Source organism: Scyliorhinus torazame, chromosome 22 (genome assembly GCF_047496885.1).
Source record: "Scyliorhinus torazame isolate Kashiwa2021f chromosome 22, sScyTor2.1, whole genome shotgun sequence".
Lineage (NCBI taxonomy): Eukaryota > Metazoa > Chordata > Chondrichthyes > Carcharhiniformes > Scyliorhinidae > Scyliorhinus > Scyliorhinus torazame.
The window spans coordinates 12,895,180-12,922,466 of NC_092728.1; the positions used below are offsets into that span (position 1 = coordinate 12,895,180).

Below are 27,287 nucleotides of genomic sequence, written 5' to 3' on the forward strand. Positions count from 1 at the left end.
CAGGCTGCGTATATGGGCAGGGCCGGTGGGGGGCAGGCTGCGGATATGGACGGGGCTGGTGGGGGGCAGGCTGCGGATATGGACGGGGCCGGTGGGGGGCAGGCTGCGGATATGGACGGGGCTGGTGGGGGGCAGGCTGTGGATATGGATGGGGCCGGTGGGGGCAGGCTGCGGATATGGGCAGGGCTGGTGGGGGGCAGGCTGTGGATATGGATGGGGCCGGTGGGGGCAGGCTGCGGATATGGACGGGGCCGGTGGGGGGCAGGCTGTGGATATGGACAGGGCCACTGGGGGAGGCTGCGGATATGGACAAGGCCGGGGGGCAGGCTGCGTGTATGGACAGGGCCAGTGGGGCAGGCTGCGGATATGGACAGAGCCGGGGGGCAGGCTGCGTGTTTGGACAGGGCCGGTGGGGGGCAGGCTGCGGATATGGACAGAGCCGGGGAGCAGTCTGCGTGTTTGGACAGGGCCGGGGGGCAGGCTGCGTGTTTGGACAGGGCCGGGGGGCAGGCTGCGTGTATGGACAGGGCCGGGGGGCAGGCTGCGTGTATGGACAGGGCCGGGGGGGCAGGCTGCGAGTATGGACAGGGCCGGGGGGCAGGCTGCGAGTATGGACAGGGCCACTGGGGGAGGCTGTGGATATGGACGGGGCCGGTGGGGGGCAGGCTGCGGATATGGACAGGGCCGGTGGGGGAGGCTGTGGATATGGACGGGGCCGGTGGGGGGCAGGCTGCGGATATGGGCAGGGCCGGTGGGGGGCAGGCTGCGGATATGGACAGGGCCACTGGGGGAGGCTGTGGATATGGACGGGGCCGGTGGGGGGCAGGCTGCGGATATGGACAGGGCCGGTGGGGGCAGGCTGCGGATATGGACGGGGCCGGTGGGGGGCAGGCTGCGGATATGGACAGGGCCACTGGGGGAGGCTGTGGATATGGACGGGGCCGGTGGGGGGCAGGCTGCGGATATGGACAGGGCCGGTGGGGGGCAGGCTGCGGATATGGACGGGGCTGGTGGGGGGCAGGCTGCGGATATGGACAGGGCCGGTGGTGGGCAGGCTGCGGATATGGGCAGGGCCGGTGGGGGCAGGCTGCGGATATGGGCAGGGCCGGTGGTGGGCAGGCTGCGGATATGGGCAGGGCCGGTGGGGGGCAGGCTGCGGATATGGGCAGGGCCGGTGGGGGGCAGGCTGCGGATATGGACAGGGCCACTGGGGGAGGCTGTGGATATGGACGGGGCCGGTGGGGGGCAGGCTGCGGATATGGACAGGGCCGGTGGGGGGCAGGCTGCGGATATGGGCAGGGCCGATGGGGGCAGGCTGCGGATATGGACGGGGTTGGTGGGGGGCAGGCTGCGGATATGGACAGGGCCGGTGGGGGGCAGGCTGCGGATATGGGCAGGGCTGGTGGGGGGCAGGCTGCGGATATGGACAGGGCCACTGGGGGAGGCTGTGGATATGGATGGGGCCGGTGGGGGGCAGGCTGCGTATATGGACAGGGCCGGTGGGGGGCAGGCTGCGGATATGGACGGGGCTGGTGGGGGGCAGGCTGCGGATATGGACAGGGCCGGTGGGGGGCAGGCTGCGGATATGGGCAGGGCCGGTGGGGGGCAGGCTGCGGATATGGGCAGGGCCGGTGGGGGGCAGGCTGCGGATATGGACGGGGCTGGTGGGGAGCAGGCTGCGGATATGGACGGGGCCGGTGGGGGGCAGGCTGCGGATATGGACGGGGCTGGTGGGGGGCAGGCTGTGGATATGGATGGGGCCGGTGGGGGCAGGCTGCGGATATGGGCAGGGCTGGTGGGGGGCAGGCTGTGGATATGGATGGGGCCGGTGGGCAGGCTGCGGATATGGACGGGGCCGGTGGGGGGGCAGGCTGTGGATATGGACAGGGCCACTGGGGGAGGCTGCGGATATGGACAAGGCCGGGGGGCAGGCTGCGGATATGGACAGAGCCGGGGGGCAGGTTGCGTGTATGGACAGGGCCAGTGGGGCAGGCTGCGGATATGGACAGAGCCGGGGGGCAGGCTGCGTGTTTGGACAGGGCCGGTGGGGGGCAGGCTGCGGATATGGACAGAGCCGGGGGGCAGTCTGCGTGTTTGGACAGGGCCGGGGGGCAGTCTGCGTGTTTGGACAGGGCCGGGGGGCAGGCTGCGTGTTTGGACAGGGCCGGGGGGCAGGCTGCGTGTATGGACAGGGCCGGGGGGCAGGCTGCGTGTATGGACAGGGCCGGGGGGGCAGGCTGCGAGTATGGACAGGGCCGGGGGGCAGGCTGCGAGTATGGACAGGGCCGGGGGGCAGGCTGTGTGTATGGACAGGGCCGGGGGGCAGGCTGCGTGTTTGGACAGGGCCGGGGGGCAGGCGGCGTGTTTGGACAGGGCCGGGGGGCAGGCTGCGTGTTTGGACAGGGCCGGGGGCCAGGCTGCGTGTTTGGACAGGGCCGGGGGCCAGGCTGCGTGTTTGGACAGGGCCGGGGGCCAGGCTGCGTGTATGGACAGGGCCGGGGGGCAGGCTGCGTGTATGGACAGGGCCGGGGGCCAGGCTGCGTGTATGGACAGGGCCGGGGGGCAGGCTGCGTGTATGGACAGGGCCGGGGGGCAGGCTGCGTGTATGGACAGGGCCGGGGGGCAGGCTGCGTGTTTGGACAGGGCCGGGGGCCAGGCCCGCATATGGACAGGCCGTCAGACAGATTACTCACATGACCACAGGCTTTGCAGTGATGTCGACGTTTGGTGATCGAGTTGAATGGCTCCTGGCAAATCATACACAAAGTGACTTCCTTCTCCCGGATCGGGGTGGGAGCTCTCTTCCCGAGCTCTGTGTTCTGAATGACAATCCGTGATCGAGAGATTTACCAACCCAGGCTCGACCTAGTCGTCGCAAATAACAATACCGAGCGAGCGCCGCACTGTCAGAGGGTCAGTGCTGAGGGAGCGCCGCACTGTCGGAGGGTCAGTGCTGAGGGAGCGCCGCACTGTCGGAGGGTCAGTGCTGAGGGAGCGCCGCACTGACGGAGGGTCAGTGCTGAGGGAGCGCCGCACTGTCGGAGGGTCAGTGCTGAGGGAGAGCCGCACTGTCGGAGGGTCGTGCTGAGGGAGCGCCGCACTGTCGGAGGGTCAGTGCTGAGGGAGCGCCGCACTGTCGGAGGGTCAGTGCTGAGGGAGCGCCGCACTGACGGAGGGTCAGTGCTGAGGGAACGCCGCACTTTCGGAGGGTCAGTGCTGAGGGAGCGCCGCACTGTCGGAGGGTCAGTGCTGAGGGAGAGCCGCACTGTCGGAGGGTCAGTGCTGAGGGAGCACCGCACTGTCGGAGGGTCAGTGCTGAGGGAGCGCCGCACTGTCGGGGGGTCAGTACTGAGGGAGCGCCGCACTGTCGGAGGGTCAGTGCTGAGGGAGCGCCGCACTGTCGGAGGGGCAGTGCTGAGGGAGCACCGCACTGTCGGAGGGTCAGTGCTGAGGGAGCGCCTCACTGTCAGAGGGTCAGTGCTGAGGAAGCGCCGCACTGTCAGAGGGTCAGTGCTGAGGGAGCGCCGCACTGTCGGAGGGTCAGTACTGAGGGAGCGCCACACTGTCGGAGGGTCAGTGCTGAGGGTGTGCCGCACTGTTGGAGGGTCAGTTCTGAGGGAGCGCCGCACTGTTGGAGGGTCAGTGCTTAGGGAGCGCCGCACTGTCGGAGGGTCAGTGCTGAGGGAGCGCTGCCCTATCGGAGGGTCAGTGCTGAGGGAGCGCCTCACTGTCAGAGGGTCAGTGCTGAGTGAGCGCCGCACTGTCAGAGGGTCAGTGCTGAGTGAGCGCGGCACTGTTGGAGGGTCAGTGCTGAGGGAGCGCCTCACTGTCGGAGGGTCAGTGCTGAGGGAGCGCCGCACTGTCGGAGGGTCAGTGCTGAGTGAGCGCCGCACTGTTGGAGGGTCAGTGCTGAGGGAGCGCCGCACTGTCGGAGGGTCAGTGCTGAGGGAGCGCCGCACTGTCGGAGGGTAAGTGCTGAGTGAGTGCCGCACTGTCGGAGGTTCAGTGCTGAGGGAACGCCGCACTGTCGGACGGTCAGTACTGAGGGAGCGCCGGACTGTCGGAGGGTCAGTGCTGAGGGAGCGCCGCACTGTCGGAGGGTTAGTGCTGAGGGATCGCCGCACTGTCGGAGGGTCAGTGCTGAGGGGGCGCCGCACTGTCGGAGGGTCAGTGCTGAGGGAGCGCCGCACTGTCAGAGGGTCAGTGCTGAGGGAGCGCCGCACTGTCAGAGGGTCAGTGCTGAGGGAGCGCCGCACTGTCAGAGGGTCAGTGCTGAGGGAGCGCCGCCCTGTCGGAGGGTCAGTGCTGAGGGAGCGCCGCACTGTCGGAGGGTCAGTGCTGAGGGAGCGCCGCACTGTCAGAGGGTCAGTGCTGAGGGAGCGCCGCACTGTCGGAGGGTCAGTGCTGAGGGAGCGCCGCACTGTCGGAGGGTCAGTGCTGAGGGAGCACTGCACTGTCAGAGGGTCAGTGCTGAGGGAGCGCCGCACTGTCGGAGGGTAAGTGCTGAGGGAGCGTTGAACTGTCGGAGGGTCAGTACTGAGGGAGCGCCGCACTGTCGGAGGGTCAGTGCTGAGGGAGCGCCGCACTGTCGGAGGGTCAATGCTGAGGGAGTGCCGCACTGTGGGAGGGTCGGTGCTGAGGGAGCGTTGAACTGTCGGAGTGTCAGTGCTGAGGGAGCGCCGCACTGTCGGAGGGTCAGTACTGAGGGAGCACCGCACTGTTGGAGGGTCAGTGCTGAGGGAGCGCCGCACTGTCGGATGGTCACTACTGAGGGAGTACCGCACTGCCAGAGGGTCAGTGCTGAGGGAGCACCGCACTGTCAGAGGGTCAGTGCTGAGGGAGCACCGCACTGTCAGACGGTCAGTGCTGAGGGAGCACCGCACTGTCGGACGGTCAGTGCTGAGGAAGCGGCGCACTGTCGGAGGGTCAGTGCTGAGGGAGCGCCGCACTGTCGCAGGGTCAGTGCTGAGGGAGCGCCGCACTGTCGGAGGGTCAGTGCTGAGGGAGCACCGCACTGTCGGAGGGTCAGTGCTGAGGGAGCGCCGCACTGTCGGAGGGTCAATGCTGAGGGAGTGCCGCACTGTGGGAGGGTCGGTGCTGAGGGAGCGTTGAACTGTCGGAGTGTCAGTGCTGAGGGAGCGCCGCACTGTCGGAGGGTCAGTACTGAGGGAGCACCGCACTGTTGGAGGGTCAGTGCTGAGGGAGCGCCGCACTGTCGGATGGTCACTACTGAGGGAGTACCGCACTGCCAGAGGGTCAGTGCTGAGGGAGCACCGCACTGTCAGACGGTCAGTGCTGAGGGAGCACCGCACTGTCAGACGGTCAGTGCTGAGGGAGCACCGCACTGTCGGACGGTCAGTGCTGAGGGAGCGGCGCACTGTCGGAGGGTCAGTGCTGAGGGAGCGCCGCACTGTCGCAGGGTCAGTGCTGAGGGAGCGCCGCACTGTCGGAGGGTCAGTGCTGAGGGAGCACCGCACTGTCGGAGGGTCAGTGCTGAGGGAGCGCCACACTGTCGGAGGGTCAGTACTGAGGGAGCGCCGCACTGTCAGAGGGTCAGTGCTGAGGGAGCGCCGCACTGTCGAACGGTCAGTACTGAGGGAGCTCCGCACGGTCGGTGATGCTATCGTTTTGGATGCACCAATAAAGCCCAGGCTCACTCTCACTCACCGGTGAATCTGGGGGTGTCTCTTCTTCCCGGAATGATCCACTGAGGAGTGTGCAGCTCTCCAGCGTTTCCTCGTGCTTCCGAATACTGACTTGGATCGCCTAGTGACAGGATGTCGTAACAAGCTCAATGTTTACAACTTTACTCTGTATCTAACCCCGTGCTGTACCTGTCCTGGGAGTGTTTGTTGTGGACAGTGTAGAGGGTGCTTTACTCTGTATCTAACCCAGTGCTGTACCTGCCCTGGGAGTGTTTGATGGGAACAGTGTAGAGGGAGCTTTACTCTGTATCTAACCCTGTGCTGTACCTGTCCTGGGAGTGTTTGATGGAGACAGTGTAGAGGGAGCTTTACTCTGTATCTAACCCCGTGCTGTACCTGTCCTGGGAGTGTTTGATGGAGACAGTGCAGAGGGAGCTTTACTCTGTATCTAACCCCGTGCTGTACCTGCCCTGGGAGTGTTTGATGGGGACAGTGTCGAGGGAGCTTTACTCTGTACCTAACCCCGTGCTATACCTGTCCTGGGAGTGTTTGATGGGGACAGTGTAGAGGGAGCCTTTCTCTGTATCTAACTCCGTGCTGTACCTGTCCTGGGAGTGTTTGTTGGGGACAGTGTAGAGTGAGTTTTACTCTGTATCTCACCCCGTGCTGTACCTGTCCTGAGAGTGTTTGATGGGGACAGTGTAGACGGAGCTTTACTCTGTATCTAACCCTGTGCTGTCCCTGTCCTGGGAGTGTTTGATGGGGTCAGTGTAGAGGGAGCTTTATTCTGTATCTAACCCAGTGCTGTACCTGTCCTGAGAGTGTTTGATGGGGACAGTGTAGACGGAGCTTTACTCTCTATCTAACCCCGGGCTGTACCTGCCCTGGGAGTGTTTGATGAGGACAGTGTAGAGGGAGCTTTACTCTGTATCTAACCCCGTTCTATACCTGTCCTGGAAGTGTTTGATGGGGACAGTGTAGAGGGAGCTTTACTCGGTATTTAACCCCATGCTGTACCTGTCCTAGGAGTGTTTGATGGGGACAGTGTAGAGGGAGCTTTACTCTGTATCTAACCCCGTCCTGTACCTGTCCTAGGAGTGTTTGATGGGGACAGTGTAGAGGGAGCTTTACTCTGTATCTAACCCCGTGCTGTACCTGTCCTGGGAGTGTTTGATGGGGACAGTGTAGAGGGAGCTTTACGCTGTATCTAACCCCGTGCTATACCTCTCCTGGGAGTGTTTGATGGGGACAGTGTAGAGGGAGCTTTACTCGGTATCTAACCCCGTGCTGTACCCGTCCTGGGAGTGTTTGATGGGGACAGTGTAGAGGGAGCTTTACTCTGTATCTAACCCCGTGCTGTACCTGTCCTGGGAGAGTTTGATGGGGACAGTGTAGGGGGAGCTTTACTCTGTATCTAACCCCGTGATGTACCTGTCCTGGGAGTGTTTGATGGGGACAGTGTAGAGGGAGATTTACCTCAATCCAATCCTTCTTTTCCTCTTCCGTTCTGCCAGGGGAAAGTAGATAATCATTGGTTAGGGATCTGCTTCTAAACATTAATAAACATTTCCTTTTGGACTTCCGGGTGCGGCGATGACCAGCTAAGTCGCACGTTTCGGCAGCTCCCGGTGGAACGGACTTTTGGGCTCTTAATAAGAGCCCCAACGGCAATTTTAACGGCTAGAAGCACTGTGCGGTGAACCAGAAGGGAATCCCCCCTGGATACGGATGGAAAAAGGAGGAGAGAGTGGCCAGATTGCAGTGGATCCTTTGGAGCAGCGGCAAGGAAGGCAAGCAAAAACCAAGATGGCGTCGGAAGGTGGCAGTTTAACATGGGGCCCTGAACAACAAGAGTTTTTGAAACGCTGCGTGGAAGAGCTTAAAAAGGAGATGAAGAAGGAGCTGTTGGCCCCGATACTACAGGCGATCGAAGGGCTAAAGGATGAGCAAAAGACCCAGGAGCGGGAGCTTCGGGTCGTGAAGGCAAAGGCAGCCGAGAACGAGGACGATATACAGGGCCTGGTGGTGAAGACGGAGATGCACGAGGCACACCATAAACGATGTGTGGAAAGGCTGGAGGTGCTGGAGAATAACGCGAGGAGGAATAATTTAAGGATTCTTGGTCTTCCTGAAGGTGTGGAGGGAGCGGACGTCGGGGCATATGTGAGCACGATGCTGCACTCGTTAATGGGAGCGGAGGCCCCGGCGGGTCCGTTGGAGGTGGAGGGAGCATACCGAGTGATGGCGCGAGGACCGAGAGCAGGAGAAATTCCCAGAGCCATAGTGGTGAGATTCCTCCGTTTTAAGGACAGAGAGATGGTCCTTAGATGGGCAAAGAAAACTCGGAGCAGTAAGTGGGAGAACGCGGTGATCCGCGTATATCAAGACTGGAGTGCGGAGGTGGCGAGAAGGAGGGCGAGCTTTAATCGGGCCAAGGCGGTGCTTCACAAAAAGAAGATAAAATTTGGAATGCTGCAACCGGCAAGACTGTGGGTCACATATCGAGGGAGGCACCACTACTTTGAGACGGCGGATGAGGCGTGGACTTTTATTGTGGAAGAAAAACTGGAATAAGCGGGTTACTAAAAAAGAACGTTTGAAACAAAGTGGTGGGGCGAGTATGGGGGGTGAAGAGGGGGGAAAAAGGGGGGGAAAGATGAGTCTTATGTTATTAATCCTGCGATGCGGTAACTTTTCTCTCTTCCACAGGTGGTGGTGGAGGGAGGAAGGGAGGTGGAGGAGATGGGGCGTTGACCATGGGGTGTGGGGCCAAAAGGGAAGCGCGGGCTTTGTTCCAGCGCTATGATAATCATGGCGGGAATAGGGAAGCAGGAAGGAGGGGGCGTCGCACGGTGCGAGCCGAGGTCACGGGGGGAAGCCGAAGTCGGCCAGAGTTTGCTGACTTCTGGGAGCAACATGGGGGGTGTAACTACGCTAGTGGGGGATCTAGCGGGGGGGGTGGGAGGGGGGAATTATTGGGCTGCTGCTGCTGGGGAGAGGGGGGAGCACAGCTGCGTGGGAACCGGGTGAGGAGCTGGAAAAAGGGGATGGCTAATCGACAAGGGGGGGGGTAAAAAGCCCCCCAACCCGGTTGATCACGTGGAATGTGAGAGGGCTAAACGGGCCGATAAAGAGGGCACGAGTACTCGCACACCTTAAGAAACTTAAGGCAGACGTGGTTATGTTACAAGGGACGCACTTGAAACTGATAGACCAGGTTAGGCTACGCAAAGGATGGGTTGGGCAGGTGTTTCATTCGGGGCTAGATGCGAAAAACAGGGGGGTGGCTATATTAGTGGGGAAGCGGGTAATGTTCGAGGCAAAGACTATAGTGGCGGATAACGGGGGCAGATACGTGATGGTGAGTGGCAAACTACAGGGGGAGACGGTGGTTTTGGTAAACGTATATGCCCCGAACTGGGATGATGCCAATTTTATGAGGCGCATGTTAGGACGCATTCCGGACCTAGAGGTGGGAAAGTTGGTAATGGGGGGAGATTTTAATACGGTGCTGGAGCCAGGGCTGGACAGGTCGAGATCCAGGACTGGAAGGAGGCCGGCTGCAGCCAAGGTGCTTAAAGATTTTATGGAGCAGATGGGAGGAGTAGACCCGTGGAGATTTAGTAGACCGAGGAGTAAGGAGTTTTCGTTTTTCTCCTATGTCCACAAAGTTTATTCGCGAATAGACTTTTTTGTTTTGGGAAGGGCGTTGATCCCGAAGGTGAGGGGGACGGAGTATACGGCTATCGCCATTTCGGATCACGCTCCACACTGGGTGGACTTGGAGATAGGGGAGGAAACAGGAGGGCGCCCACCCTGGAGAATGGACATGGGACTAATGGCAGATGAAGGGGTGTGTCTAAGGGTGAGGGGGTGCATTGAAAAATACTTGGAACTCAATGATAACGGGGAGGTCCAGGTGGGAGTGGTCTGGGAGGCGCTGAAGGCGGTGGTTAGAGGGGAGCTGATATCAATAAGGGCACATAAAGGAAAGCAGGAGAGTAGGGAACGGGAGCGGTTGCTGCAAGAACTTCTGAGGGTGGACAGGCAATATGCGGAGGCACCGGAGGAGGGACTGTACAGGGAAAGGCAAAGGTTACACGTAGAATTTGACTTGCTGACAACGGGTACAGCAGAAGCACAGTGGAGGAAGGCACAGGGTGTACAGTACGAATATGGGGAGAAGGCGAGCAGGTTGCTGGCCCATCAATTGAGGAAAAGGGGAGCAGCGAGGGAAATAGGGGGAGTGAGGGATGAGGAAGGAGAGATAGAGCGGGGAGCGGAGAGAGTGAATGGAGTGTTCAAGGCATTCTATAAAAGATTATACGAAGTTCAGCCCCGGATGGGAAGGAGAGAATGATGTGCTTCCTGGACCGGCTGGAATTTCCTAAGGTGGAGGAGCAGGAGAGGGTGGGACTGGGAGCACAGATCGAGATAGAGGAAGTAGTGAAAGGAATTAGGAGTATGCAGGCGGGGAAGGCTCCGGGACCGGATGGATTTCCAGTCGAATTTTATAGGAAACATGTGGACTTGCTCGCCCCGGTACTGATGAGAACCTTTAATGAGGCGAAGGAAAGGGGACAGCTGCCCCAGACTATGTCAGAGGCAACGATATCGCTTCTCCTAAAGAAGGAAAAAGACCCGCTGCAATGCGGGTCCTATAGACCTATTTCCCTCCTAAATGTAGACGCTAAGATTCTGGCCAAGGTAATGGCAATGAGGATATAGGATTGTGTCCCGGGGGTGGTCCATGAGGACCAAACTGGGTTTGTGAAGGGGAGACAGCTGAATACGAATATACGGAGGCTGCTAGGGGTAATGATGATGCCCCCACCAGAGGGGGAAGCGGAGATAGTGGTGGCGATGGATGCCGAGAACGCATTTGATAGAGTGGAGTGGGGTTATTTGTGGGAGGTGTGGGAGGTGGGAGATTTGGCTTTGGAGATGAGTATATTAGATGGGTACAGCTGCTGTATAGGGCCCCGATGGCGAGCGTGGTCACGAATGGACGGGGGTCTGCGTATTTTCGGCTCCATAGAGGGACGAGGCAGGGATGCCCTCTGTCCCCATTATTGTTTGCACTGGCGATTGAGCCCCTGGCAATAGCATTGAGGGGTTCCAGGAAGTGGAGGGGAGTACTCAGGGGAGGAGAGGAACACCGGGTATCTCTTTACGCGGACGATTTATTGGTGTATGTGGCGGACCCGGCGGAGGGGATGCCAGAGATAATGCGGATACTTGGGGAGTTTGGAGAATTTTCAGGATATAAGCTGAACATGGGGAAAAATGAGCTGTTTGTGGTGCATTCAGGGGAGCAGAGCAGAGAAATAGAGGACTTACCACTGAGGAAGGTAACAAGGGACTTTCGCTACTTGGGGATCCAGATAGCCAAGAATTGGGGTACATTGCATAGGTTAAACTTAACGTGTTTGGTGGAACAGATGGAGGAGGACTTCAAGAGATGGGACATGGTATCCCTGTCACTGGCAGGGAGGGTACAAGCGGTTAAAATGGTGGTCCTCCCGAGATTCCTCTTTGTGTTTCAGTACCTCCCGGTGGTGATCACGAAGGCTTTTTTCAAAAGGATTGAGAAGAGTATCATGAGTTTTGTGTGGGCCGGGAAGACCCCGAGAGTGAGGAAGGGATTTTTGCAGCGTAGTAGGGATAGGGGGGGCTGGCGCTACCGAGCCTGAGTGAGTACTACTGGGCCGCCAACATCTCAATGGTATGTAAGTGGATGGGAGAAGAGGAGGGAGCGGCGTGGAAGAGATTGGAGAAGGCGTCCTGTAGGGGGACTTGCCTACAAGCCATGGTGACGGCGCCGTTGCCGTTCTCACCGAAGAAATACACCACAAGCCCGGTGGTGGTGGCTACTCTGAAAATTTGGGGACAGTGGAGACGGCATAGGGGAAAGACGGGAGCCTCGGTGTGGTCCCCGATAAGAAATAATCATAGGTTTGCTCCGGGGAGAATGGATGGGGGATTTGGAACATGGCAAAGAGCAGGAGTAACACAATTGAGAGATCTGTTTGTAGATGGGACGTTTGCAAGTCTGGGAGCGCTGACCGAAAAATATGGGTTGCCCCAAGGGAATGCATTCCGGTATATGCAACTGAGGGCTTTTACGAGGCAACAGGTGAGGGAATTCCCGCAGCTCCCGACGCAGGAGGTGCAGGACAGAGTGATCTCAAAGACATGGGTGGGGGACGGTAAGGTGTCAGACATATATAGGGAGATGAGAGACGAGGGGGAGATTATGGTAGACGAGCTGAAAGGGAAATGGGAAGAAGAGCTGGGGGAGGAGATTGAGGAGGGGCTGTGGGCTGATGCCCTAAGTAGGGTAAACTCATTGACCTCGTGTGCCAGGCTAAGCCTGATACAATTTAAGGTGTTACACAGGGCGCATATGACTGGAACACGACTTAGCAAATTTTTTGGAGTAGAGGATAGGTGTGCAAGATGCTCGAAAAGCCCAGCGAATCACACCCACATGTTCTGGTCATGTCCGGCACTACAGGGGTTTTGGGTGGGGGTGACAAAGGTGCTTTCAAAAGTAGTGGGGGTCCGGGTCGAACCAAGCTGGGGGTTGGCTATATTCGGGGTTGCAGAAGAGCCGGGAGTGCAGGAGGCGAGAGAGGCCGATGTTTTGGCCTTTGCGTCCCTAGTAGCCCGGCGCAGGATACTGTTGATGTGGAAGGAAGCCAAGCCCCCGGGTGTGGAGACCTGGATAAATGACATGGCAGGGTTTATAAAGCTGGAACGGATTAAGTTCGTCCTAAGGGGATCGGCTCAAGGGTTCACCAGGCGGTGGCAACCGTTCGTCGAATACCTCACAGAAAGATAGAGGGAATGGAAAAGAAGAAGACAGCAGCAGCAGCCCAGGATCGGGGGGGGGGGGACCAGAGGGATTCTCAGGGATGTTAATATATAAGTATAATATGTATAGGTTGTTGTTATAGATAATTGTATATTGGACTGTTAAACATATTTTTGGGAGACTATTTACCTGGGACAAGGCAGTTGCCATTTAGTTTTGTTTTTGTTTATATATTATTTATTTCTTGTTTATAAAACTGGCCATTGTTATTTATACTGTTATATTACTGTGTAAAGGATACACAATGTACTGTCATGGTTGGCCAAAAATTTTCAATAAAATATTTTTTAAAAAAAATAAACATTTCCTTTTTTTTTTCCAAAAAACATTTTATATCGGCATTAATGATTTTATAACAATAAACAACGCAAGTACAAATATTGATCGTCTCAGGGCGAAATTAATATCTCCTCAAGTCCGAGAAACCCGGCCATGAGCTCCTTACCCAGCTCATCTTCCCATTTACCCTTTAGCTCACCTGTCTGAGTTTCTTCCCACGCCAGGAGTTCTTTATTGATATCCGAAACCTCTCTTTCCCCATCCCCATTTTAGAAACTACCCTATCCTGTATCCCCTATGGTGGTAGGGCAGGTCGAAACCAGTCTTCGCACAAAGTGCCTCACCTGCAGATGTCGAAACCCATTCCCACCCAGTAATTCAAACCCCTCCTCCAAATCCTCTAAAGGTGGAACGCTCCCATCGATAAACACATCCCCCAGCCTCTCAATCCCTGCTCTCCTCCACCTCCGAAACCCCGCCCCCCCCCCCCCCCCCCCACATCCAGCCTCCCCGGGACAAACCGGCGATGACCCCAAATTGGAGCCCACACGGACGCTCCCTCCACCCCCACATGCGACTGGGCCCCCCCCCCGCCAGTGGCTCCGGGAGCACGTCCCGCCTCCGAACGTCTTCCTTCGTTTGTTCCAGTAGCCGGGTCAAATTCAATTTAGGTGGCTGCTCCCGCCACCCCCCCCCCCCCCCCCCGCCCCGTGCCACCTGAATTCCCAATTAACGGAAGCTCCCTCCCACCACTTTGAACGGCAACTCCCAGGATCTCCTTTCCTGCCCCCTCTCCTGGGTCATAAAAAACCTCACTTTTACCCATGTTCAATTTGTACCCCGGGAACTGGCCAAATTCCCCCAAGATCTCCCCCTACCTGGTCAGAAATGTATAGGAGCAGGTCGTCTGCATATAATGAGACCCTGTATTCCACCCCCCCCCCCCCCCCCCCGGACTAGGCCCTTCCAGTCCTTTGAAGCCCTCAGCACCATCGGCAATGGCTCTATGGCCAAGGTAAGCAGCAGTGGGGAGAGTGGACACCCTTGCCTTGTCGCTCGGTGCAATTTAAAGTGGACTGACTCAGGCGATTTGTCCGCACCCTCGCCACTGATGCCTGGTATAACAACCAAGCCCAGTCAATAAAGCCCCGCCCAAACTGCCCCAGGACCTCCCACAAATAATTCCATTCCACCTGGTCAATGGCCTTCTCTGCATCCATAGCGACCACCACCTCTGCCCCCCCGCCCCCCCCCCCCGCCTCGGAGGGCATCATGATCACATTCAGGAGCCTTCTAATGTTGGCCGTTAGCTACCTGCCTTTAACAAACCCCGTCTGCACTGCCTGTGGAAGTAGTTGAGTCGGAAACATTAGGGACCTTCAAGCGGCTATTGGATAGGTACATGGATGACGGTAGAATGATGGGGTGTAGAGTAATTTGTTCTTAATCGAGGACAAACGTTCGGCACAACATCGTGGGCCGAGGGGCCTGTTCGGTGCTGTATTTTTCTATGTTCTATGCTCTTTCTCTGGTCTTCCCCCATCACCCCCAGAACTCTATCTAAGAGGCCAGAATTTTAGCCAGCAATTTGGCAGCGACATTCAGGGGGGGGAGATTGGTCTGTATGACCCACATTGCTCTGGGTCTTTCTCCCGCTTCAGGATCAGTGTGTCATGTGAGAGTACCTTTAAGACATGGATGTTTAAGCAATGTACCTTTAAGAAAACAGTGATGTCAGAGAGTGGGTGGAGCGGAGGTCAGATCAGCCATTTTGCAGTTTAGTTTTGCAGGTTTGAAAAGAGCTTGGGAGTGTCTGTGTTTGCAATGAGCTGGATCTCTGCCATGAACGACTATCTCTGGATCATTTGGGTGATTTAAACTCATAATAGTAAAGCCTTTCACCTGATGTGATTCTGTTTACTTCTCTTGGAAGTTTGAAGGAACATTTTGAGGAATTATTTACTGTTGCAATATTTTCAGAGTTATCTTTGAAGTAAGGGTAGTTAAGTGATCCAATGTTTATTTAAGATGTTAAGTTGAGTTCATGGAATAAACATTGTTTTGTGTTTAAAAACCCACGTGTCCATAATTGTAATCCCACACCTGGGGAACAAGCCGTGTGCTCGGAAAAGCAACAAATACATTAAAGGGGAGGTTTATTGAACTCCATGATACATTTTGGGGTTCTGAAAACTCCTCGCCCATAACAAGTGATATCGAAGCCTGTGATATTGTTGGGGGAAGGACACCTCGCTCCCTTGCCTCATTAAATACCCTCACCAGCAGCAGACCCAGCATCCCAGAGAACTTCTGGCAAAATTCCACTGGGTAACCGTCCGGTCCCGGGGCCTAGCCTGACTGCATGACCTCCAACCCCTCTACTACATCCACAATCCCGATCGGAGCTCCCAACCCCTCCACTAACCCTTCCTCCACCTTCGGAAACTCCAACCCTTTCAAAAACTGCCTCGACCCCTCCATCCCAGCTGGGGGCTCCGACTCATACAGCCAACTGTAAAACTCCTTAAACACCCCATTCACCCCCGCGGTGTCCAGGAGCATGTTCGCCCCCTCTGTCCTTCACTCTTCCTATCTCCCTGGCCGCCTCCCTCTTCCTGAGCTGGTGTGCTAACATTCTACTGGCTTTCTCACTATACTCATATATCGCCCCCCTCACCTTCTTCAACTGCCCCACCACCTTTCCTGTGGATACCAAACTCCATCTGCAGCTTCTGCCGCTCCCGCCTCTGGGGCGAATACCTTCTATCCACCGGGAGTATTTCTCTCACCAGCCTATCCATACCTACCCGCTCCACCTTCTCCCTATGAGCCCGGATCGAAATTAGCTCCCCCCTAACCACTGCCTTCAGCACTTCCCAAACCATTGCTGACAAAACTTCTCTGTCTCATTTATCTCCAAATAATTCTGGATAGCCTCCCTCACCATCCCGCACACCTCCTCATCCGCGAACAGTCCTACATCTAGTCCGGCGGGGCGGGAAATTCCGGCGTGTAGGAATGCTCCGCACCTTCAGGGGCTAGGCCAGCCCCGGAGTGGTTTGCGCCGCGCCGGCCTACGCGGAAGGGGCTAGGCGCCGCGCCAACCGGGGCCGAAGGGCCTCCAACGGCCGGCGCGAATTGGCGCATGCGCGGGAGCGCCAGCGTGCGCTGCCATCATCACAGCGCATGCGCGGGGGGGTTCATCTCCGCGCCGGCCATCGCAGACTGTTACAGCGGCCGGCGCGGAGGAATAGAGCGCCCCCACGGCGCAGGCCCGCTCCCACTGCGGGCCGGAGAATCGCTGCCAACGGCCCCCGACCGGCGTGCCGCGATTCCCGCCCGCGCCAAATCCCGGGCGCCGGAGAATTAGGCAGCCGGCGGGGGCGGGATTCACGCCACCTATCTCCATTGCGGGCACTGACCCCTCCCCCTTGCTCACTCGTAGATCCACCCAGTGTGGGGCATGGTCCGACACAACAATCGCCGAATACTCGACATCCACCACCCCCGCCAGTAACGCCCTGTTCAAAATGGGAAAAATCAATTCGGGAGGAAACTTTATGCACCTGGGGAAATAAAGGAAAACTCCTTCGCTCTTGGCCGTCCGAACCTCCAGGGGTCTACCCCCACCTCTCTCTGTCTCTGAGAGAGAACATAGAACATACAGGGCAGAAGGAGGCCATTCGTCCCATCGAGTCCGCACCGACCCACTTAAGCCCTCACTTCCACCCTATCCCCGTAACCCAATAACCACTCCTAACCTTTTTTGGACACAGGGCAATTTATCACGGCCTACCCACCTGAGACACAGAAAGCGGCAGAAAGAGGGGCGGAGAGGTGTAGGGAGGGAATTGCAGACCTTAGAGCCCCCCCTGATGGGAATCGCTGGATGCTCGAGAGGCCGGAATTTGAGGAGCGCAGAGATCTCAGAGGGTTGGAGGAGGTTACAGAGCTAGGGAGGGTTGTAGGGGCTGGTGGAGGTTACAGAGATAGGGAGGGTTGTAGGGGCTGGAGGAGGTTACAGAGATAGGGAGGGTTGTAGGGGCTGGAGGAGGTTACAGAGATAGGGAGGGTTGCAGGGGCTGGAGGAGGTTACAGAGATAGGGAGGGCTGGAGGGGCTGGAGGAGGTTACAGATATAGGGAGGGTTGTAGGGGCTGGAGGAGGTTACAGAGATAGGGAGGGTTGTAGGGGCTGGAGGAGGTTACAGAGATAGGGAGGGTGTAGGGGCTGGAGGAGGTTACAGAGATAGGGAGGGCTGGAGGGGCTGGAGGAGGGTACAGAGATAGGAAAGGTTGTGGGGGCTGGAGGAGATTACAGAGATAGGGAGGGCTGTAGTGGCTGGAGGAGGTTACAGAGATAGGGAAGGTTGTAGGGGCTGGAGGAGGTTACAGAGTTAGGGAGGGTTGTAGGGGCTGGAGGAGGTTACAGAGATAGGGAGGGTGTAGGGGCTGGAGGAGGTTACAGAGATAGGGAGGGCTGGAGGGGCTGGAGGAGGTTACAGAGATAGGAAAGGTTGTGGGGGCTGGAGGAGGTTACAGAGATAGGGAGGGTTGTAGGGGCTGGAGGAGGTTACAGAGATAGGGAGGGTTGTCGGGGCTGGAGGAGGTTACAGAGATAGGGAGGGGTGTAGGGGCTGGAGGAGGTTACAGAGATAGGGAGGGCTGTAGTGGCTGGAGGAGGTTACAGAGATAGGGAGGGTTGTAGGGGCTGGAGGAGGTTACAGAGATAGGGAGGGGTGTAGGGGCTGGAGGAGGTTACAGAGATAGGGAGGGGTGTAGGGGCTGGAGGAGGTTACAGAGATAGGGAGGGTTGTAGGGTCTGGAGGAGGTTACAGAGATAGGGAGGGGTGTAGGGGCTGGAGAAGGTTACAGAGATAGGGAGGGTTGTAGGGCTGGAGGAGGGTACAGAGATAGGGAGAGTTGTAGGGGCTGGAGGAGGTTACAGAGATAGGGAGGGGTGTAGGGGCTGGAGTAGGTTACAGAGATAGGGAGGGTTGTAGGGCTGGAGGAGGGTACAGAGATAGGGAGAGTTGTAGGGGCTGGAGGAGGTTACAGAGATAGGGAGGGTTGTAGGGGTTGGAGGAGGGTACAGAGATAGGTAGGGTTGTAGGGGCTGGAGTAGGTTACAGAGATAGGGAGGGTTGCAGGGCTGGAGGAGGTTACAGAGATAGGGAGGGTTGTAGGGGCTGGAGCAAGTTACAGAGATAGGGAGGGTTGTCGGGGTTGGAGGAGGTTACAGAGATAGGGAGGGTTGTCGGGGTTGGAGGAGTCTACAGAGATAGGGAGGGTTGTAGGGGCTGGAGGAGGTTACAGAGATAGGGAGGGTTGTAGGGGCTGGAGGAGGTTACAGAGATAGGGAGGGTTGTAGGGGCTGGAGGAGGTTACAGAGATAGGGAGGGTTGTAGGGGCTGGTGGAGGTTACAGAGATAGGGAGGGGTGTAGGGGATGGAGGAGATTACAGAGATAGGGAGGGTTGTAGGAGCTGGAGGAGGTTACAGAGATAGGGAGGGTAGTCGGGGCTGGAGGAGGTTACAGAGATAGGGAGGGGTGTAGGGGCTGGAGGAGGTTACAGAGATAGGGAGGGTTGTAGGGGCTGGAGGAGGTTACAGAGATAGGGAGGGTTGTAGAGGCTGGAGGAGGTTACAGAGATAGGGAGGGTTGTAGGGGTTGGAGGAGGTTACAGAGATAGGGAGGGTTGTAGGGGCTGGGGGAGGTTACAGAGATAGGGAGGGTTGTAGGGGCTGGAGGAGGTTACAGAGATGGGGAGAGTTGTAGGGGCTGGAGGAGGTTACAGAGATAGGGAGTGTTGTAGGGGCTGGAGGAGGTTACAGAGATAGGGAGGTTGTAGGGGCTGGAGGAGGTTACAGAGATAGGGAGTGTTGTAGGGGCTGGGGGAGGTTACAGAGAGAGGGAGGGTTGTAGGGGCTGGAGGAGGTTACAGAGATAGGGAGTGTTGTAGGGGCTGGGGGAGGTTACAGAGATAGGGAGGGGTGTCGGAGCTGGAGGAGGTTACAGAGATAGGGAGGGTTGTAGGGGCTGGGGGAGGTTACAGAGATAGGGAGGGTTGTAGGGGCTGGAGGAGGTTACAGAGATAGGGAGTGTTGTAGGGGCTGGGGGAGGTTACAGAGAGAGGGAGGGTTGTAGGGGCTGGAGGAGGTTACAGAGAGAGGGAGGGTTGTAGGGGCTGGAGGAGGTTACAGAGATAGGGAGGGGTGTAGGGGCTGGGGGAGGTTACAGAGAGAGGGAGGGTTGTAGGGGCTGGGGGAGGTTGCAGAGAGAGGGAGGGTTGTAGGGGCTGGGGGAGGTTACAGAGAGAGGGAGGGTTGTAGGGGCTGGGGGAGGTTGCAGAGATAGGGAGGGTTGTAGGGGCTGGGTCGCTGCGCCCAGCAGTCCGGAGCAGAGGCAGGCGGGCTGTGTCCATCTCGCCGTCAGCACTAACGTACCTTGCCTGGAGCTCCAAAGAGCGTTGCTTCCCTGACACGAGGAACGTCCGACAGGAGCTCAGGCTGCTCGTCTCCTTCAGCTGTGGGAACAGAAAGGGCGGAAAAATCAACAATCCATCAACTCAGAACCTAACCCCGTGCTGTACCTGTCCCGAGAGTGTTTGATGGGGACAGTGTAGAGGGAGCTTTACTCTGTATCTAACCACGTGCTGTACCTGTCCTGGGAGTGTTTGATGGGGACAGTGCAGAGGGAGCTTTACTCTGTATCTAACTCCGTGCTGTACCTGTCCTGGGAGTGTTTGATGGGGACAGTGCAGAGGGAGCTTTACTCTGTATCTAACTCCGTGCTGTACCTGTCCTGGGAGTGTTTGATGGGGACAGTGCAGAGGGAGCTTTACTCTGTATCTAACCCCGTGCTGTACCTGTCCTGGGAGTGTTTGATGGGGACAGTGTAGAGGGAGCTTTACTCTGTATCTAACCCCGTGCTGTACCTGTCCTGGGAGTGTTTGATGGGGACACTGTAGAGGGAGCTTTACTCTGTATCTAACCCCGTGCTGTACCTGTCCTGCGAGTGTTTGATGGGGACAGTGTAGAGGGAGCTTTACTCTGTATCTAACCCCGTGCTGTACCTGTCCTGGGAGTGTTTGATGGGGACAGTGTAGAGGGAGCTTTACTCTGTATCTAACCCCGTGCTGTACCTGTCCTGGGAGTGTTTGATGGGGACAGTGTAGAGGGAGCTTTACTCTGTATCTAACCCCGTGCTGTACCTGTCCTGGGAGTGTTTGATGGGGACAGTGTAGAGGGAGCTTTACTCTGTATCTAACCCCGTGCTGTACCTGTCCTGGGAGTGTTTGATGGGGACAGTGTAGAGGGAGCTTTACTCTGTATCTAACCCCGTGCTGTACCTGTCCTGGGAGTGTTTGATGGGGACACTGTAGAGGGAGCTTTACTCTGTATCTAACCCCGTGCTGTACCTGTCCTGCGAGTGTTTGATGGGGACAGTGTAAAGGGAGCTTTACTCTGTATCTAACCCCGTGCTGTACCTGTCCTGGGAGTGTTTGATGGGGATAGTGTGGAGGGAGCTTTACTCTGTATCTTACCCCGTGCTGTACCTGTCCTGGGAGTGTTTGATGGGGACAGTGTGGAGGGAGCTTTACTCTGTATCTAACCCCGTGCTGTACCTGTCCTGGGAGTATTTGATGGGACAGTGCAGAGGGAGCTTTACTCTGTATCTAACCCCGTGCTGTACCTGTCCTGGGAGTGTTTGATGGGGGCAGTGTAGAGGGAGCTTTACTCTGTATCTAACCCCGTGCTGTACCTGTCCTGGGAGTGTTTGATGGGGGCAGTGTAGAGGGAGCTTTACTCTGTATCGAACCCTGTGCTGTACCTGTCCTGGGAGTGTTTGATGGGGACAGTGTCGAGGGAGCTTTACTCTGTATCTAACCCCATGCTGTACCTGTCCTGGGAGTGTTTGATGGGGACAGTGTCGAGGGAGCTTTACTCTGTATCTAACCCCGTGCTGTACCTGTCCTGGGAGTGTTCGATGGGGACAGTGTAGAGGGAGCTTCACTCTGTATCTAACCCCGTGCTGTACCTGTCCTGGGAGTGTTTGATGTGGACAGTGTAGAGGGAGCTTTACTCTGTATCTAACCCCGCGCTGTACCTGTCCTGGGAGAGTTTGATGTGGACAGTGTACAGGGAGCTTTTCTCTGTATCTAACCCTGTGCTGTACCTGTCCTGGGAGTGTTTGATGGGGACAGTGTCGAGGGAGCTTCACTCTATCTAACCCCATGCTGTACCTGTCCTGGGAGTGTTTGATGGGGACAGTGTCGAGGGAGCTTTACTCTGTATCTAACCCCGTGCTGTACCTGTCCTGGGAGTGTTCGATGGGGACAGTGTAGAGGGAGCTTTACTCTGTATCTAACCCCGTGCTGTACCTGTCCTGGGAGTGTTTGATGTGGACAGTGTAGAGGGAGCTTTACTCTGTATCTAACCCCGTGCTGTACCTGTCCTGGGAGTGTTTGATGTGGACAGTGTACAGGGAGCTTTTCTCTGTATCTAACCCCGTGCTGTACCTGTCCTGGGAATGTTTGATGTGGACAGTGTAGAGGGAGCTTTACTCTGTATCTAACCCCGTGCTGTACCTGTCCTGGGAATGTTTGATGGGGACAGTGTAGAGGGAGCTTTACTCTGTATCAAACCCCGTGCTGTACCAGACCTGGGAGTGTTTGATGTGGACAGTGTAGAGGGAGCTTTACTCTGTATCTAACCCCGTGCTGTACCTGTCCTGGGAATGTTTGATGGGGACAGTGTCGAGGGAGCTTTACTCTGTATCTAACCCCGTGCTGTATCTGTCCTGGGAGTGTTTGATGTGGACAGTGGAGAGGGAGCTTTACTCTGTATCTAACCCCGTGCTGTACCTGTCCTGGGAGTGTTTGATGGGGACAGTGTAGATGGAGCTTTACTCTGTATCTAACCCCGTGCTGTACCTGTCCTGGGAGTGTTTGTTGGGGACAGTGTAGAGGGAGCTTTACTCTGTATCCAAGCCCGTGCTGTACATGTCCTGGGAGTGTTTGATGGGGACAGTGTAGAGGGAGCTTTACTCTGTATCTAAGCCCGTGCTGTTCCTGTCCTGGGTGTGTTTGATGGGGACAGTGTCGAGCTAGCTTTACTCTGTATCTAACCCCGTGCTGTACCTGTCCTGGGAGTGTTTGATGTGGACAGTGTAGAGGGAGCTTTACTCTGCATCTCACCCCGTGCTGTACCTGTGCTGGGAGTGTTTGATGTGGACAGTGTAGAGGGAGCTTTACTCTGTATCTCATACCGTGCTGTACCTGTCCTGGGAGTGTTTGATGGGGACAGTGTAGAGGGAGCTTTATCCTGTATCTAACTCCGTGCTGTACCTGTCCTGGGAATGTTTGATGTGGACAGTGTAGAGGGAGCTTTACTCTGTATCATACCCCGTGCTGTACCTGTCCTGGGAATGTTTGATGGGGACAGTGTAGAGGGAGCTTTACTCTGTATCTCACCCCGTGCTGTACCTGTCCTGGGAGTGTTTGATGTGGACAGTGTAGAGGGAGCTTTACTCTGTATCTAACCCCGTGCTGTACCTGTCCTGGGAGTGTTCGATGGGGACAGTGTAGAGGGAGCTTTACTCTGTATCTAACCCCGTGCTGTACCTGTCCTGGGAGTGATTGATGGGGACAGTGTAGAGGGAGCTTTACTCTGTATCTAACCCCGTGCTGTACCTGTCCTGGGAGTGTTTGATGGGGACAGTGTAGAGGGAGCTTTACTCTGTATCTTACCCCGTGCTGTACCTGTCCTGGGAGTGTTTGATGTGGGCAGTATAGAGGGAGCTTTACCCTGTATCTAACCCCGTGCTGTACCTGTCCGGGGAGTGTTTGATGGGGACAGTGTAGAGGGAGCTTTACTCTGTATCTAACCCCGTGCTGTACCTGTCCTGGGAGTGTTTGATGTGGACAGTGTAGAGGGAGCTTTACCCTGTATCTAACCCTGTGCTGTACCTGTCCTGGGAGTGTTTGATGTGGACAGTGTAGAGGGAGCTTTACTCTGTATCTAACCCCGTGTTGTACCTGTGCTGGGAGTGTTTGATGTGGACAGTGTAGAGGGAGCTTTACTCTGTATCTAACCCCGTGCTGTACCTGTCCTGGGAATGTTTGATGTGGACAGTGTAGAGGGAGCTTTACTCTGTATCATACCCAGTGCTGTACCTGTCCTGGGAATGTTTGATGGGGACAGTGTAGAGGGAGCTTTACTCTGTATCTCATACCGTGCTGTACCTGTCCTGGGAGTGTTTGATGGGGACAGTGTAGAGGGAGCTTTATCCTGTATCTAACCCCGTGCTGTACCTGTCCTGGGAGTGTTTGATGTGGACAGCGTAGAGGGAGCTTTACTCTGTATCTAACCCCGTGCTGTACCTGTCCGGGGAGTGTTCGATGGGGACAGTGTAGAGGGAGCTTTACTCTGTATCTAACCCTGTGCTGTACCAGTCCTGGGAGTGTTTGATGTGGACAGTGTAGAGGGAGCTTTACCCTGTATCTAACCCCGTGCTCTGTCCTGGGAGTGTTTGATGTGGACAGTGCAGAGGGAGCTTTACTCTGTATCTAACCCCGTGCTGTACTTGTCCTGGGAGTGTTTGATGTGGACAGTGTAGAGGGAGCTTTACTCTGTATCATACCCCGTGCTGTACATGTTCTGGGAATGTTTGATGGGGACAGTGTAGAGGGAGCTTTACCCTGTATCCAACCCCATGCTGTACCTGTCCTGGGAGGGTTTGATGTGGACAGTGTAGAGGGAGCTTTACCCTGTATCTAACCCCGTGCTGTACCTGTCCTGGGAGTGTTTGATGTGGACAGTGTAGAGGGAGCTTTACTCTGTATCTAACCCCGTGCTGTACCTATCCTGGGAGGGTTTGATGTGGACAGTGTAGAGGGAGCTTTTCTCTGTATCTAACCCCGTGCTGTACCTGTCCTGGGAATGTTTGATGTGGACAGTGTAGAGGGAGCTTTACTCTGTATCATACCCCGTGCTGTACCTGTCCTGGGAATGTTTGATGGGGACAGTGTAGAGGGAGCTTTACTCTGTATCTAACCGCGTGCTGTACCTGTCCTGGGAGTGTTTGATGTGGACAGTGTCGAGGGAGCTTTACTCTGTATCTAACCCCGTGCTGTACCTGTTCTGGGAGTGTTTGATGTGGACAGTGTAGAGGGAGCTTTACTCTGTATCTAACCCCGTGCTGTACCTGTCCTGGGAGGGTTTGATGTGGACAGTGTAGAGGGAGCTTTTCTCTGTATCTAACCCCGTGCTGTACCTGTCCTGGGAATGTTTGATGTGGACAGTGTAGGGGGAGCTTTACTCTGTATCATACCCCGTGCTGTACCTGTCCTGGGAATGTTTGATGGGGACAGTGTAGAGGGAGCTTTACTCTGTATCTAACCGCGTGCTGTACCTGTCCTGGGAGTGTTTGATGTGGACAGTGTCGAGGGAGCTTTACTCTGTATCTAACCCCGTGCTGTACCTGTTCTGGGAGGGTTTGATGTGGACAGTGTAGAGGGAGCTTTTCTCTGTATCTAACCCCGTGCTGTACCTGTCATGGGAGTGTTTGATGTGGACAGTGTAGAGGGAGCTTTACCCTGTATCTAACCCTGTGCTGTACCTGTCCTGGGAGTGTTTGATGTGGACAGTGGAGAGGGAGCTTTACTCTGTATCTAACCCCGTGCTGTACCTGTCCTGGGAGTGTTTGATGTGGACAGTGTAGAGGGAGCTTTACTCTGTATCTAACCCCGTGCTGTACCTGTCCTGGGAATGTTTGATGTGGACAGTGTAGAGGGAGCTTTACTCTGTATCTCACCCCGTGCTGTACCTGTGCTGGGAGTGTTTGATGTGGACAGTGTAGAGGGAGCTTTACTCTGTATCTAACCCCGTGCTGTACCTGTCCTGGGAGTGTTTGATGGGGACAGTGTAGAGGGAGCTTTACTCTGTATCTAACCCCGTGCTGTACCTGTCCTGGGAGTGTTTGATGGGGACAGTGTAGAGGGAGCTTTACTCTGTATCTAACCCCGTGCTGTACCTGTCCTGGGAGTGTTTGATGGGGACAGTGTAGAGGGAGCTTTACTCTGTATCTAACCCCGTGCTGTACCTGTCCGGGGAGTGTTTGATGGGGACAGTGTAGAGGGAGCTTTACTCTGTATCTAACCCCGTGCTGTACCTGTCCTGGGAGTGTTTGATGTGGACAGTGTAGAGGGAGCTTTACCCTGTATCTAACCCTGTGCTGTACCTGTCCTGGGAGTGTTTGATGTGGACAGTGTAGAGGGAGCTTTACTCTGTATCTAACCCCGTGTTGTACCTGTGCTGGGAGTGTTTGATGTGGACAGTGTAGAGGGAGCTTTACTCTGTATCTAACCCCGTGCTGTACCTGTCCTGGGAATGTTTGATGTGGACAGTGTAGAGGGAGCTTTACTCTGTATCATACCCAGTGCTGTACCTGTCCTGGGAATGTTTGATGGGGACAGTGTAGAGGGAGCTTTACTCTGTATCTCATACCGTGCTGTACCTGTCCTGGGAGTGTTTGATGGGGACAGTGTAGAGGGAGCTTTATCCTGTATCTAACCCCGTGCTGTACCTGTCCTGGGAGTGTTTGATGTGGACAGCGTAGAGGGAGCTTTACTCTGTATCTAACCCCGTGCTGTACCTGTCCGGGGAGTGTTCGATGGGGACAGTGTAGAGGGAGCTTTACTCTGTATCTAACCCTGTGCTGTACCAGTCCTGGGAGTGTTTGATGTGGACAGTGTAGAGGGAGCTTTACCCTGTATCTAACCCCGTGCTCTGTCCTGGGAGTGTTTGATGTGGACAGTGCAGAGGGAGCTTTACTCTGTATCTAACCCCGTGCTGTACTTGTCCTGAGAGTGTTTGATGTGGACAGTGTAGAGGGAGCTTTACTCTGTATCATACCCCGTGCTGTACATGTTCTGGGAATGTTTGATGGGGACAGTGTAGAGGGAGCTTTACTCTGTATCTCACCCCGTGCTGTACCTGTCCTGGGAGTGTTTGATGGGGACAGTGTAGAGGGAGCTTTACCCTGTATCCAACCCCATGCTGTACCTGTCCTGGGAGTGTTTGATGTGGACAGTGTAGAGGGAGCTTTACCCTGTATCTAACCCCGTGCTGTACCTGTCCTGGGAGTGTTTGATGTGGACAGTGTAGAGGGAGCTTTACTCTGTATCTAACCCCGTGCTGTACCTATCCTGGGAGGGTTTGATGTGGACAGTGTAGAGGGAGCTTTTCTCTGTATCTAACCCCGTGCTGTACCTGTCCTGGGAATGTTTGATGTGGACAGTGTAGAGGGAGCTTTACTCTGTATCATACCCCGTGCTGTACCTGTCCTGGGAATGTTTGATGGGGACAGTGTAGAGGGAGCTTTACTCTGTATCTAACCGCGTGCTGTACCTGTCCTGGGAGTGTTTGATGTGGACAGTGTAGAGGGAGCTTTACTCTGTATCATACCCCGTGCTGTACCTGTCCTGGGAATGTTTGATGTGGACAGTGTAGAGGGAGCTTTACTCTGTATCATACCCCGTGCTGTACCTGTCCTGGGAATGTTTGATGGGGACAGTGTAGAGGGAGCTTTACTCTGTATCTAACCGCGTGCTGTACCTGTCCTGGGAGTGTTTGATGTGGACAGTGTCGAGGGAGCTTTACTCTGTATCTAACCCCGTGCTGTACCTGTTCTGGGAGGGTTTGATGTGGACAGTGTAGAGGGAGCTTTTCTCTGTATCTAACCCCGTGCTGTACCTGTCATGGGAGTGTTTGATGTGGACAGTGTAGAGGGAGCTTTACCCTGTATCTAACCCTGTGCTGTACCTGTCCTGGGAGTGTTTGATGTGGACAGTGGAGAGGGAGCTTTACTCTGTATCTAACCCCGTGCTGTACCTGTCCTGGGAGTGTTTGATGTGGACAGTGTAGAGGGAGCTTTACTCTGTATCTAACCCCGTGCTGTACCTGGCCTGGGAATGTTTGATGTGGACAGTGTAGAGGGAGCTTTACTCTGTATCTCACCCCGTGCTGTACCTGTGCTGGGAGTGTTTGATGTGGACAGTGTAGAGGGAGCTTTACTCTGTATCTAACCCCGTGCTGTACCTGTCCTGGGAGTGTTTGATGGGGACAGTGTAGAGGGAGCTTTACTCTGTATCTAACCCCGTGCTGTACCTGTCCTGGGAGTGTTTGATGGGGACAGTGTAGAGGGAGCTTTACTCTGTATCTAACCCCGTGCTGTACCTGTCCTGGGAGTGTTTGATGGGGACAGTGTCGAGGGAGCTTTACTCTGTATCTAACCCCGTGCTGTACCTGTCCTGGGAGTGTTTGATGGGGACAGTGTAGAGGGAGCTTTACTCTGTATCTAACCCCGTGCTGTACCTGTCCTGGGAGTGTTTGATGGGGACATTGTAGAGGGAGCTTTACTCTGTATCTAACCCCGTGCTGTACCTGTCCTGGGAGTGTTTGATGGGGACAGTGTAGAGGGAGCT

At 56.0% G+C, this 27,287-nt stretch overlaps 1 protein-coding gene across 1 annotated transcript in view; it reads right to left on the reverse strand.

Moving 5' to 3' along the window:
- The window catches only part of fgd1 (FYVE, RhoGEF and PH domain containing 1), a 138,216-nt gene that overhangs the window by 45,284 nt on the left and 65,645 nt on the right, over positions 1-27,287 (reverse strand). Inside the window, exons 12-15 of the mRNA XM_072489010.1 lie at positions 19,246-19,325; positions 7,122-7,152; positions 5,668-5,766; positions 2,694-2,819 (exon numbers count right to left, since the gene is read on the reverse strand). Coding sequence (XP_072345111.1) covers positions 2,694-2,819; positions 5,668-5,766; positions 7,122-7,152; positions 19,246-19,325 — 336 coding nt within the window. The remainder of the gene's footprint in view (positions 1-2,693; positions 2,820-5,667; positions 5,767-7,121; positions 7,153-19,245; positions 19,326-27,287) is intronic.